The following is a 14800-nucleotide window of genomic DNA, read 5'->3' as shown; positions in this document are numbered from 1 at the left end:
TATTAGTTATTGCTTTACCCTGCTCTTGCATACTTGCAAACGCTTTCCGTGCTGAGACTGTGAGCTTGCACAAAATTCAAATGCGCGAGTAGAATACAAATTTGAGAGAGATTTAAACATCATTTTAATATTAATTTGGAAATGACCGAAATTCAATACATAGCCCAATAGCTTGCTCTACATGAATAGGCTGAACTATCTTAACTTAATTTTTGGGACAGAAGAAAAAGTTTTTCGTCGAAATCTCAAAATCCGAGTTTTCGATCCTGCGCCCGAGAAAAATAGCTCAACTATGGAAACCAACCCCCCCCCCCACGGTAAACTAAGGCCTCCTTTTCACATACAGTTTTTTGTACAACGTGTTTGTGCTCATTTTTAAGGCCCCGGAGACTGACGTTCTAGACGTCTAGGTTTCAGCGTCGGCGGTTTTCCGTAATCGCAGTTTTAAATTATAGACGGCTCTCGAATATCCGCGGTTTTGAACTTTGACTTTGACTCAACTTTTTCTTCACGGCATTGAAGATGGTCGCAATCACAATAAGGATACCCATCATCCGCATTCGATTTTACGCGGTTCGGATTAAAATTAACCGCGGTTGAGATTAAGCGCATGCAGCTGAGATTGCTTGTGATCCAGGTTATCCACGGTTTTCAGTTATCCTCGGATTTTCGATCAACTGCGGAGTCCAATTATTCGCGGCACCACATTATCCACGGTTTTGATTATACGCGGCTTAACCGTACTTGTAAGTGGTTTTAGAATTTCTACGGTTTTTCATTATCCGCGGTTCTTAAACGAGATTTCTCTGAGTTCTCCTATACTCACGGCTGAGATTAAGCGAGATTAAGATTGGTCCAGGCAATCTGCGGTTTTCGATTATCCGCGGTTAACAATCATCGGCGGCTTATATATAATCGGCAATTTTCAATTATTGGTGGTTTTCGCATATCCGCGATTTTCGTTTATACGCGGTTTTCGACTATCCGCGATTTTCAATCATCCTCTTGCTCCATTAACCGTGGTTTTCGATTATCCGCGACATTACATTATTTGCGGTTAGAATTTCCGTGGTTTTTGATTATTCAGTTCGGATCATCTAAGGTCTTGAACGAGATTTTACTGCGTTCTCCCATCCACGGTTGAAATTAAGCGAGATTGATACTTGTTTTAGACCAGACTATCCGCGGTTTCAGCCGTCGGCGGTTTTCCGTAATCCGCAGTTTTGAATTATAGACGGCTCTCGAATATCCGCGGTTTTGATTATCCGCGGTTTCGATTATCGCGGTTTTCGATTATCCGCGGTTTTCGATTATCCGCGGTTTTCGAATATCCGCGGTTTTCGATTTCCGCGGTTGAGAGGACTCTACATGTTTAGATTATCCACGATTTTGAATTATCACGATTTTGGACCATCCGCTGTGCCTTCGGTCTCAATTTCCGCGTTTAGCCAGTATAGTACTGTATCTTTGGTCCGCTTGGGGTACTCTACGACAGAAATGGAAGCTGTCGTAGTGTGATATTTTCTTTTTCCACTAAAGAGGGGAACAAAGAGGAGTTTTTAGAGGTTTTTGGCAAGAGGATGGTGACTTGCGCGGAGTCTCTTTACCCAAGTTTCTGGGGTTTACTGTAAACGAATACTTACGGCGAGGTTCGGTTCGTTTCGTTCTCTGCGCTGTAGCGATGACACTCCACTGCTGCCAGGGAGCTGATATCCTTGGTCCTGGCCTCGGGCTTGCACTGGTCCGGCGAGGGGTCCCAATCATCGTCGGGATCCCTGCGGAAGGCGTAGACGCAGTACGAAACCGGGCTCTCGGAGGGTAGCCTCTTGACCGGCACCCAGCCGACCGTCACGGAGCGGCACGTGCGTAGCCACTTGAACTCGTAGACCGTCGCCGACGCAGGCAGGACTGGGAACTTGGATAGAGTCGTCGAGTTCGTCGATGCCAACACCTGATATAATAATTAATTCAATTAATGTGATTAATTTAACTTCATAGAATAGAAGCTGAAGTCCTGACATTAGGGTAGAGAATTCAGTGGCGGATCGGGGGGGGGAGGGGGGCAAGGTGAAATGACCCACCCTCGGGCCAGGAAAAAAGGGCGGAAAAGGAGGAAAGGGGGAAAGAGGGAGAGAAAAAAGTGCTCCTTAAAATTAACTGAAATGGTGTCAAGACAGAACTTCAGAACTACACTGGAAAAAAACCACATTGGATCTAGAGTCCAGACTCTTTAAAACATCGACAAGAAAAAATACTCTTGATTCAATCAGATTTAAGCTTAAATCAAGAACCAAGCCTCTTAATTTGAGCGGATTTCCTTTCGATTTAAGCCTAAATCTGATTGAATCAAGAGTATTTTTTCTTGTCAATGTTTTAAAGAGTCTGGACTCTAGATTAAATGTGTTTTTTTCCAGTGTATTTAACCAAATTTACTGAACCAAAGGTTACTCAACCGCAGAAGTAAATAGACCATGCAACAAAATAAAATGTCTCTAAAAGAGATATTATTCGTCGATTTTCACCTTCCAAAAAAGCAGAAATTTATCGTCTTTAAAACTGTCCGTCGTTTTTGGCCTCTTTAGTTTCAACAGTTTCATCTGTCTTATAACTCTATTTGAAATTCGTTATGAACGCCTGACGGATATGCAATGGAATGATCACCATCAATGCTTGTTGCATAGCCAAGCGCATATCGGGCGTTTTAAAATGAGTGGAAGTAAGTTAGGTACTCCAGCGTCTTGACCAGTGGTATCTTAGGACAATTTCATTTTGATCAAACTACCTACATGACCTATTAACCTTCTTTTCTAATTTTCCTCTTTTTTCTTTAAGAGAATCACAATTTTTATCGCATGTATTGTGAATTGAAAGAAAGAGAGAAAAAATAAAGGGAGGGAAGGAATAAAAGAGAGTCTAACTTTGTAGTTAAATACTCTGCAACTTGGTATGGCATAGCTATACTTTGAAACAAAACAAAAAAAGAAAATAGAGAAGAAAGTTCACCTAATACGTACCTCAATATTGGACGAATGTTGAGAGTTGTCAAAATTGCCTAAATAAGAAATTTTAAGACTAATTATCTGATGTGGTTGAACGTGGGGTAGGGTGAGCCGATAAGCGTTCGTGATCTGCGCTCTGTGCTGAACAACACCCTCCTGATGTTTTTGTTGGCGTGAAACTTCGATTTCAGCTGCCCATTTGCAGGGTATGATAACGAATGTTAGATTTCCTACGGTGCTCCTGCTTGTCTGGGGAACGTAAAAAATACCGATTAGTATACCTCACCCAAAGTTTTTTCAAAATGTTTCGAAGTATTAGGAAACAATGAGCACCTCATGTTTTATACAAAGTCCAATGTTAAAATTAATAGCTAATTGTATTGCCGGTGATTCCTTTCTCTGGCCATAAAGATTTTGGCTGATTTTAATATTTTTACGTTTGTTTCTTTTTTCGTTCGATTGATAACGGCTGCGTAATTGGTCCCCTCCCCCTTGTGACGCTTCATACACCCATAACCCTGGACCATCCCTAATAATATACGTGACTCTTGACGGACCCTCCTCCTTAAGATCCCAAAAATTGTGGAAAACTGTTGAATAAATGGCTGTATAAAATTCGAAGTATTTTCAGATGATACAGTGTGACGAATAAAGTCGCAAAAATAAGGATGACATTGTTTGGATTTTGTGTTTTTTACTAATAAGCAGGGTTGTGCAACGCTGCCACCAACCCCCATCCCCTCCTTGTAAAATACCGCATTGAAGACTCATACTTCCTCTCCCGCCCCAAGAACGTTTCGTAATTTATTAACGCTCCCTTTAAGGGGAATTTGAGGGTTGACTTCCGAAAGTAACCTATGCATTATACCAAAGATTGCACAGCAGGATCTCTAAAATATATTGTCCCTGACTGTATCACAAGGGCGGTAGCGACCCCGCCAAGCCTGCAGAGATCTCTAACCGAGAATTGGAGCCGCCACTATATCTTGACGAAACTCAAAACCCTTCGCACTCCGGCTGGCATAATTATTTCCTCACATAAATAGCTGCGACTAGAAATGTAGGTATGAACAAATTCCAAGATGCTACACATCTCGAAATCTGTTTCATGAGAGTGCTGTTCCCAGCCCCAAATTCCCGCACCTTGCAGCCAGGCCCTTTGTAGAAGCAACTATTCTTTCTTCTCCATACTGAAAAGAAAATTTTTCATAGAATTCATATCTCTAAATTCGCCTTACCTTATACTTAAAGACCGCTTTGCCGTGAAGTCTGGTCAAGTCAACCGTCGTCACTTTGCCGTCTCGCAGTTTGATCAAACGACTCGGCTCTTGGTGGACGAAAGTTTTGCTCGCGTAAGGTAGCGGGAAGTTGTAAGTGACGTTATTTGATCTGTAAAAAATGTCCACGAAGTATCGAACGTGCTCCGTGAAATTCTTGAACGTCCGCCTGTTCTTCCCGACTTTGCACTTCATCTGAAGCAGAAATTCCCTGTGAGCACGCCTGAGGATACATGCCCGAAGTTGCACAGTGCAACAAAAATATTGACATGACTTTGCAATGTATTAAACAAAATTGCAATATTTTTACATTATTTGGACCATAAATGCTGCAATTTTAAAAGATTGCAGATAAAAAAAGAGGCGGAGATTTTTGGACACCGCAAATGAAATATGTGATTGCAGACTTACGCCGTCTATATATGGGTTTGATCCCACTAGAATCACTCCAAAATATTAATTTTCCTCTTTTAAAGTACAAATTAAGAGGAAATACAATAAAACGGCCAAACTCAAAATTTCTTTTTTTTATCAAATGAGAACAAATTAGTTATTGAGGAAGAATTTATACTAAACTGGTACGCACCTGAAAATAATTTTTCGGATTCTCTGCGACATTTTTCCACGCTGTGACGTATTTTTTCCACTTCGGATCCAGAGCTACAGAGTGGCCGCCATCTGGAAAAGATTGTGTCCATGACGAGAGGGCGTTTTTATCCTCATTAGCGGCGCAAAACGAGTGATATGGTCCTCTCGTATTGACAACCACGCAAAAATCTGTCCATTTTGGATCTAGAACACTATAATATGAGCGTATTAATGTACGTGCGGTGCCACGTTTTTAAAGATAAGAAAGAAAATTATATTAGAAATGTCACTGAGGAAACCATTTTTAGAAACACATTTAAAGCGTTGAAAAATATTTAGTACTAATTATTTTTTCAAATATTCCTAAAATATGTTCATAAACATGTCAAGAAATGTTTTTAAAATTATTAAGAACTATGAAAAGTCACTATACGTTATATCCATAAACGTATCAGAGGAGCTTTAGAAATATTTTAGCTCTTTTCTCGATATAAAGAAACATTTGAGAAACATTATATTGTTCTTTGAGTTGTTGTAAAACATCTTGCTAGCGTCATTGTGCCATTAGACGAGAAACCTGACTTTCTAGTTTTACCATCGATATCGGCGGAGGTGTACGGTTTCAAACACCAATAATTAATATGTGTACTTCAAAAAAAAGCGCGACGCTGTAAACGAATTTTCACATTTCCCCGTATTCTGTTTCAAAGGGATCAAGTGGTCACTAGTTAAGTAAAATAACAAACCCGTATGGCTTTCTTCTACATATTTCTTTCACGGGCACCGCATTGCCCCCGGCGAAATAATTAACAAACAACGAGGAAAAAATGTTTAAAAAATTATTCAATGCATACTGATAAATAGACGTCATTAAGTAGAAAAGATCTATCTCCAAACGTGGTTTTAATGAAACAACAGACGCTCTGTTGCATCCCTTTAGCGGATACGCGATTTCTTAAAAACTGTTTTTGCACCTAGAACCCCTCTGCTTAATGACGTCGAAATAGCGTCTCACGGCAGGCGCTGCGAGCATGCGATAAATGCTCAACAAACGACCCACCAACTATAATGAAGCGTATACCTCTTGGCATCGATAAACAATGTTTTGCAGGTTCTGCAAAAGCTTTCAAAATAATATCGACTAATAGGTAAGTATCGATTTGCTCATGAAGCGACGCACAATGGTCCGGGACCCAGATTTCATTCGACAAAAAATGCCTAATACTATGCAAAAATCAAAATTTGGCGTAGCTCACAGGTAGTCGATTCTCGATTGAATTCAAGTCACAGAAGCTTTTAATAACTATGTCTGGCGGCTCATTTTAGGGACAACACATGTGCCACTAGTTTTTTTATGCGGATTTATGTTTTTTTTTTTTTCGGTCAGCAAGAAATATTAGTTGTCTCTCATCGCAAATTTTAGTCTATTTCACGTACTGATTTCTGTAAATTTGACTCAAGTTGGTCTGTTTGCATTCTTTGAAGATGCTGCCTAAAAAAGAAAATTAGAAAAAAAAATCAAAAAATAAAATTAAGACCCCTCAAAGTTTGGTATGAGATTTAACGGAAGTATGGATGAAGAAGTGAAGTGACATTTTCTTCAAGGTTGAGATGTTAGGAAATATATACAAAACTCGTCTGTAGGTAAAAAGAAATTGAACATTGAAGCTCACATTTGTGCCTCAATTTTGTGACATAGTGAGCCCATATCCTCTTCCCCTCCACAAAAAAAAGGAAAAAAAGAAAAGAAAAAAGACATTGAAGACAACTACAAGAGTCGCACCGTGAGTGCAAGTGTACGTAGACAAGTTTTAAAATTTTGAATTACTTGATCGAAAAAAACGATGCTTTGTAACATTTTTCATAATTTTCCCTTGTGATTGATTCACTCCCATTTTTCGTTAATGATATGTAAAAACGGAATATTAATTGAAAAAAATACTGTTCACGCTATAAAAGAGGAAGAAAACAAATTACAAAACCTCGACAATTGACTTTTTTAAACTTATCGTTAGATCCAAGCTCTGGACCACAGTGCGACGCATCTCCACTCAGAGTGAAGACCGACATACGTAAACGACAGGTGTCCAATATAGAATGCATTGCGTTCCCGTCGTTTTTACATGCGAGGCTTCATAAGTCGTAATTTCCCATAGAATATGGCAAGAAGGAATTTCGAGGGTAATGAAGAAACAATATCCGGAGCTGGTGCGGTAATGATTGCCGGCAGATAATGGTGGATGACCGATGAGGAAGCGAAAACCGCTCAACGGCAATAGGAAAGCTCGGACAGATACGGGGTTTTTATTCGTATTGCGGGCGCACGAGAGGGTGCGATTCTCGGCGGCGAATTTGCATTTCGAAACTTTGCAGGGGTCGTTACGCGGCTCAACGTGCCAATTTGGCATCATTAAGACGATAGGCCGCCCCGAGAGGAAACATTTAACTTGGTCGAGTGATCTTTCCCCTCTCAGATTGAGGTAAGTAGGTATTGTACCACTTGGAATTAAAAACGTCACAAGCTGCAATTTTTTCGCCCATTTTTCACTCGAGTGTTGCCACAGTTCCTTTCCTCGGCGAAGAAGAAAAAAAACGAAGCAAGACCGCGAGATGCCACTATTCATCCGCAAGACTCTTAGAAATCGTATGGATACTTAAAAATCGACAAAATTATTTCAATTACATAAAAAGGGTATTTTTCAAATTCATGTTAGGCTAGTGTTAGGTAAGACAGCCGTAAGTGCTATCTTCTGCACGATGTCCTGGTTGCGTTTTGGACACACAACAAACACATTTTCAGGTTACAAATTCGCGGAAGAGGGTGACACTTTACTTGAAAGCACTGTTTTTATTGGCTCTTATTGGAGAGCTTTTTTTTGGGCTTTATTGGAGGAATAATGCCACTTACGGCTGTTTTGCCTGAAACCGCGTCATTTTTTGCGCACTTACGACTTTCTCAAGGTCTTGTTTTTATAAAATTAAGATGAATTTTTCTGTTGTAGCTATTTCATTGATTTCATCTAAGAAAGATTGGACGAATTTTGAAGGAAAACTCGATTTTGAAAATGTGACACTTGCTGCACTCTTCGCTATCACGGCAGCACTCGTATACCAGAATTCCACCGCTGAAATTGTTGGGCTGATTGTTGACATTGATAGACAAAATAGAAGAAGACAAAAAAGATACGGAGGGATCCTATTGGTGGAAGTGGGTGGTTGCAATGGAAAAAGGCCGTGGGTAATAGACTAACTAGCGGCAACCCACGAGAGACCCGATTTAGTTCATTTTTCACTCCCTTAGTCCAAAAGAACCATTACTTTCAACCAATAGGATCGCACCATATTCCGTATGTCCTCTTTGTCTATAGCTTTGTCTATCAATTTCATCAATCATGACAAGAGAAGTGAGTAACAGACTAACTAACGGCAACCCACGAGAGACCCGATTTTTAGTCCATCACTTACCCCCATAGTCTGAAAAGAACCATCAATTTCAACCAATAGGATCGCTCCATACGCCTTATGTCTTCTTTGTCTATCACTTTGTCTATCATTTCCATCAATCAGCCCGCACGTTGAGATAAAAAAGCGCTCCCTATCGGCTGAGCGCGTAACCAGTTGCTCTACATTTTCAAAATGTTCACCAATTTCTCGCACATTGAGTAGGTTATATGCAAAATTATATTTGGCAGCGTGGACGGAGGCAATTTAACGCGCTGTGGAAGTGAGCTATCCTCCATTTTCTTCATCGGAACGCGCGATGCCCCGCGAAAAGCACCAGGTGCCACGCACGCCGCACGCCGCATGCCGCATGCCCCATAACGCAATTAAGTAATTGCATCGCTGTCATAAAGTTTAACTGGAGCCGGAATTATCCATCATTGGCTTTTTATTTAGTCATAGCCCCCGGGCTCATTCGTCTCCAGTGGCGAGGCGTGAATGATCGATTATCGATATTTCCCCGTTTGAAGCTATGGTAAAGAATCGATTATTCAGGTGTCCGCTGCGAACACCCTGCCTATCGATCCTTTATCATAGGTTTAAATGGCAGATCAATCGATGTATCGCAAAGCACGCCACGCCACCGTTCGTCTCTAATTATTCAAAAGCGCTGAGAAGTGATCACTAAACCAGAGACCCCCGCAGTTGCCTCACCGGGTAATTGGACCGAGCCCCATACTCAAGAACGCCGTATGAACCTTCCGACGTTGCAGAATTTCCTTTGATCAAATTTACATTAGAACCATGGCTATGGAATGTTTCATTTCCACTTTTCCTGAAATTATTACTCACAATTTGATGTAAAATGTTTGAAATATTCAAGGAAAAATAATGGCAAAGTATGCCCAAAAATAAAACTTTAAAGGCGAAAATCTGGCAACGTCCGAATGTTCCGTGCGGTGTTTTCCCTTACAGAATAACCCATCGTTTCTTTAGATTATAGTAGAACGTCAGCAAGGGTAACTGGGCCACTAACAGAAAGTTCCACTTGGCAAAATGGACCATTGACAGGGTAAGAGATAAAAAGCGCCACATGATCTGGATTACATTTCGCAATACGGAACCACTATCTCTGGCTCTTTCATAAAAGCACCTTTTTGGATAGGGAAATCAATGGCATATATGGATTGCATTTTGCAAAAAGGAACCAGGAGCATTGCAATGTTGCTAAGATTGTGCAACTTCATCCATTGCAATAAAACTATTGGAAGCCCGAAAAAGTATGGAATTTACTTGGTAATTTTTGTCCTTAATTTAGAATTTTTAGCGAGAGAAGCGAAAACGGTTTATAGATAATCAGGTTTTTCGTCCAAGACAAAAGAAGTCGCATAATCCTAGCAAAATTTCAATGCTCCTGGTTCCTTTTTGCAAAATGCAGTTCATATGTTATTCCTAAAATGAGCCAGAAATAGTGGTTTCTTATCGCAAAATGTAGTCCATATATCAATGGTCAAAGTGCGAAACCACGCGTCTCCGTCTGCGACATAGCAGACGTCCGGTCATACTTTATTTATTCTTAGGAAACCGGCGAAGTAATTTTTCGAAAACTTGCTCGCTTTTTCTTCTCTTTTTGCAAAATATTCTATAGAAATTTCAGGCCATAAAGTTGGCTTTTTTTTCTTCGAAAAAATGAAATAGGAGCGGAGATGTTGAGACACTGCAATGGAGATACGAGGTTTCGCACTTTACCCATCGATATGTTTCCTCATCGGAAATGCGCTCTCTGGTGCGTTTTCTCTGGTACGTCTTTTTTGGACCGTACTTTTTGGCACGTATTTTATGGTATGTACATTATGGTACGTACTATCTGGTCGTACGTTCTCTGGTAACGAACACCTTACATTATGCCTATGCCTAAATTGAAGGCGAACTTCAGTGGACGTTACCTACAAATAAGTTAAAAACATCGTAGTATTTTTTCAATCGAAGATCATCGAGCGATAAAAATATGTTTTTCGTATGGATAACCATTCGTACTTCCTGGTGAATTTGCTGCATGTGCAGCAAAATTGAAGGCGAACATCGAGCGGACGACACCCACCAATATGTTAACTATAGTCTACATTGCCTCAACGCAAGCTTATTAAGCTATACATATAAATGCGTGTTTTTGGATAGATTAGTACTGTAACCAACTATATACAGACGACACCTACCAAGAGGTTAATAACATCGTTTAAAGCTTCGGTCAAAGCTTATAGAGGTAAAAATGCGTATAGAGATGGAGAAATGCGTGTTTCCTGGATTCGTGCTCTCCGGAATTTGTGTTGCCCATGCGACGAAAATGAAGGCGAACCTCAAGTAAACAATACTACCAAGAAATTAACAGCTTCGTTTATAGCCTCAGTCAAATCTTACAAACTTGAGTGATAAATGAGTGTTTCTCGGATAGATAAATTTTCGCGCTTTCAGAGAGATCTGTAGTACACGCGGTGAAATTATTGAAAGCGAGATTCAAGAGATCTACCGACGAAATCACATTTATCGATTCAGACGGACGGTAAAGCGGAAGAGACATCGTCATGCAAGCGGTTAAGTCAAAGCTTACGATGGGTAGAAACGTGGGTCCTTTGGATAGATAACTATTCGCGCTCCCCGGCAAGAATGTTGCCTATATGCGTTAAGTCGAAGGCGAATCTCAAGAGGACGATACATTTCAACAGGCTTACGCCTTATTGTTACGTCATAGTGCAGTAATATAGATTAAATAATTGGGCCGCAGGACAATTATCCTTTTTTTCAAAATTTGAAGAAGGCGAAATGCAAGGTTCCCTGTCCGGCACCCCGTGAATAATAACAGAGATGAGTGCGACGAAGGCCGACTGATTTATGTAAACCTGCATATCCTAACCTCATGTGTGAATTCTTCATGAAATAATTGTGTCAGTTTATTAAACTTTAGCCATTGACCGGTATAATACAAGACTGCACGAATACTTCACGCATTGCATCAAACACAGAGCGGTCATTGCGGTCAGCGTGAAACGCATGGCGCCTACAAGACTACGTGAATACTTCACGCATTGCGCCAAACACGATGCGGTCTGCGCGGCGCGACGGCGGAAGTTAAAATCATTGGACCACATTCATGTTTGTTCTTTCATAATTTTTTTTTCATTTCTTATGAATGGAAGGCCTTGTCCACACAGAGATAAGTTTACAAAACTTAACTTTTGCTAGTAGTGTTGACAGGACATCCCCAAAAAATGTGTTCAACACGAGTAAACGCGTCTTATGCACCCCTCTCCCGCTGGTACGTTCACTTGATGGTTTTTATTGATGTTTCAAAAGAATCAGAAGGGGGCGGCAAAATACAGGCGGCCCATGGGCGGCAAGTAGGTAAATCCGGCCCTGGACTCATCAAACGCGAGAACTTTCGATTGTAAGAAACATAACTTGGACGCGTTTTACCACCATGGTGTAAAGGGCGCGATTCAGGAACAAGTTTCTGTGTTTGTTTACATTTGAACCAAGAGCTCGATACGATATCAAATCACGTAGCCACTGAACCAGTCTATGACCAGCCGGCAGATTTTAAACGTAAAAGGTTGGCAACAACCCCTTCTCACTAGCCCTCTTATAGTCGCAGAGACAAGAGACCCTCCACTAGTATCTTGGCCATTGTGGAAGCTTTTACTTTCGGGACTTCAGCATTCTACTGTTGACTTACCTACACGGTTGATGTTCAACAACGTGTTGACAGTTTCGTTTTGCAAACAAGCCGAAAATTGCCGACGTTTGGGAAACTTGTTTGGCTCATGACGTCATCCGAAGCTCATCATCGACCATGTAGGTAGGTCAACAGCCGAAATTAGGGTGATGACTGTTGCTCCCTACACGGAGAAAAAAACCTCGTACGTGGGACCCGAAGTTTAGGTCATATGGATCTCTGAAGTTTTCAGATTGAGCATGTGAACACTTGAGGTCTAGCTGTTGAGGTTCGGATCACACATCTGAAACTTCAGTTCTTACATCTGAAGTATTTCGGTTTTCACGATCCGAAAGAACTTCAGTTCTCACATCTGAAGTACTTCAGATGTAAGAACTGAAGTTTCAGATGTGTGATCCGAACCTCGACAGCTAGATCTAAAGTGTTCAGATGCTCAATCTGGAAACTTCAGAGATCCATATGACCTAAACTTCGGGTCCCACGCACGAGCTTTTTTTTCTCCGTGTAATGATTGTCCATAAGGAATTGTTGAATCCCCGAAAGTAAAATCTTCCACCTGTTGCTAGGAGGCCAGTGGAGGGTTTCTTGTCTCTGTATAGTCGCCGCCATTTTTGTTTCTTTTCTTTAAGTCCAAAGGTTCTCCATAGGGCTCAGCCTACAATCTTCCCATGAGGATATTGTTTACCTTAAGACTCAAGAGCAGCTGGCAACAGAAGAGCCGGCTGTCTGCGAGCTGATTGATAGGCCTAATCGGGGAGGCAGACCGAATATTTCAGCGGGAGGAAAAAAAGGGTTGATCCGGTGGTCACCGCTGTCATCGGTCATCAGTGCTTCGTCTTGCCGACTGAATTCATTAACGAGTCATCAGCCGACCAGGATCGCGGCCGGCGGTGGCGGTGGCGGTCTCTGAGGTCCGCCCCCTCCAACGCAAGGTCGTCAGATTTTATCATAAATTATGCATCTTTTGTAATGCATTTCAAGCCGAAAAGAGCTAATTTTCAGAACAATCTGGCAGATGAGCTCTGTTACTTTCCTGTTCAGAAATCGCGTATCTTCGTGCGATTTCTACTGGAGTTGACAGGGTTTTTGCCGTCTTGCGACCGAAGGGCAGGCAACCCGCAGATGTTACGTAGGCCCTTGTGCTTTGCTCTTACGTTTCTAACGAATTCGAGAGCCGGGATAGAATCGCTTCTACCTTAGACTAGAGGAATTTTGTCCATTTTTTGGGACAGATTTTTGGATGGATTTCAAATGAAGTCACTAAGCGCACGGAGAAAAAGTTCCTGACGCGGCATATGGGAATATATACCATATAAGGAGGTCTCGGAGCTTATAGTATAGATTGCTACTGTAGTTTTTCTCACCAAGTTTTTCCGTATCGTTGCGCATTTTATTGTTCTGATAATAACTAATGTCGGAGCGAGACATTTACAAAGCAAGTTTGTCAAGTGAAGTCTTCTTTCCTAGACTATTGCACGGAACCCACGTCATTTGGACTACATTTTGCAATCAGGAACTAGTAGTATAGTCATTTTAGAAACAACGTATGTGCTGTTCATGACAAATGCTTCTTTCTTCTCCTCATTCTTCACGGCCTCTCCCTCCCTCTTCTTGCTTTTCCTATTCTCCTTCTTCATCATCTTCATCATCTTCCTCGTCTTTCTTTTATCTCAATCTTTCTGTTGTCCCCTTTTTCTTAGCTACTCTTACATACTTTTGTCTCTTCCTCTTCTCCTTTTATTATTTTCAGTTCTTCTCCCCTTCTGCCTCTTATACTTTTTAGTTGTCCTCCTTCTTTCTCATTTTTCCTTTATCCGTTCTCTCTTTTTCCTCTTCTCCTTTGTCTTCATTTCCGCATTTTTCTTTCCATTTCATGTACTCTCCCTCTTTATTCTCTTACCTTCCTCTGCCAGCTTCGAAATGAGAGATGATAAGGAGGAAGAGAAGGAAAGAGATAGAGCGAGAATAATGAGTAAATGGGAAATAAGGGACTAAAGTGAATAATGGGTTTTCCTCTTCTTTCCTTTTCTCTTCTTCCTCTTCTCCTTCTTCTTCTGCTTCCTGTTCCTCTATCACTTTGAAGATGGCAGAGCGGGATCTCCGCAAAGGTCCCAGTAGGCAAGGAATGAAGTGACGGGAGGTCTCTCCTCATCCTCTCCTTTTTCCACAATCAAAGGTGAGTGAATTCTCGCGATTTGCGGAATTTTTGCACCGGATTAGGACACCATGAGCTGTTAAGTCTTAAATATCGGTATAAAATGACTCCATCATGGATACGAAACACGCTTCTCGTCGGTGTATGTATAGGCATACATGAGAGCATTAAAAGATGACTGACTCCAGCAAGTTCCGGTCCGGTTACCTGCGCACTTGTCGTCAAAGACCACCTGTGTGCTAAAACGGACACACAAACATTCCTTGTCAGCTTCTTCATGAAGCAGCCATATTGCCTCTGATTTTTCACTCTTTCCAATTAATATTTTTTATTTCCTTCATTTAATTATTTGATCTTTAGATAGATATAGAAACGGAATTGCATCTGGACTGAGTTTAACGGAAGTGCTCGAAGTCGTTTCAAGATTGAGCCAAGAAAATTTCAAGCCACAAACATTTTTTTTTTACTACTTCAAATAGCCCACAAGGGCTAATCTCACGCTTTAAGTCCATCCCCCCTCCGCCCCTACTGAGCCAGCCCCAGGCAACCATTGTTTGCCATTAACCATTAAACCATTAAAAACATTTAAAAAGTTGATTTGGCAGTGAAC

At 41.1% G+C, this 14800-nt stretch overlaps 1 protein-coding gene across 3 annotated transcripts in view; it reads right to left on the bottom strand.

Moving 5' to 3' along the window:
* LOC109032517 (protein NDNF) overlaps positions 1-14800 on the bottom strand; it is a 37645-nt gene that overhangs the window by 2170 nt on the left and 20675 nt on the right. For all 3 annotated transcript variants that reach the window (XM_072297038.1, XM_072297040.1, XM_072297041.1), the window contains exons 6-9: positions 4863-5076; positions 4238-4471; positions 3015-3248; positions 1644-1951 (exon numbers count right to left, since the gene is read on the bottom strand). In XM_072297038.1, the coding sequence (XP_072153139.1) occupies positions 1644-1951; positions 3015-3248; positions 4238-4471; positions 4863-5076 (990 nt within the window). The remainder of the gene's footprint in view (positions 1-1643; positions 1952-3014; positions 3249-4237; positions 4472-4862; positions 5077-14800) is intronic.

This window comes from Bemisia tabaci, chromosome 2 (genome assembly GCF_918797505.1).
Source record: "Bemisia tabaci chromosome 2, PGI_BMITA_v3".
NCBI classification, from domain to species: domain Eukaryota; kingdom Metazoa; phylum Arthropoda; class Insecta; order Hemiptera; family Aleyrodidae; genus Bemisia; species Bemisia tabaci.
This window is presented reverse-complemented; position numbering and strand designations above follow the sequence as displayed.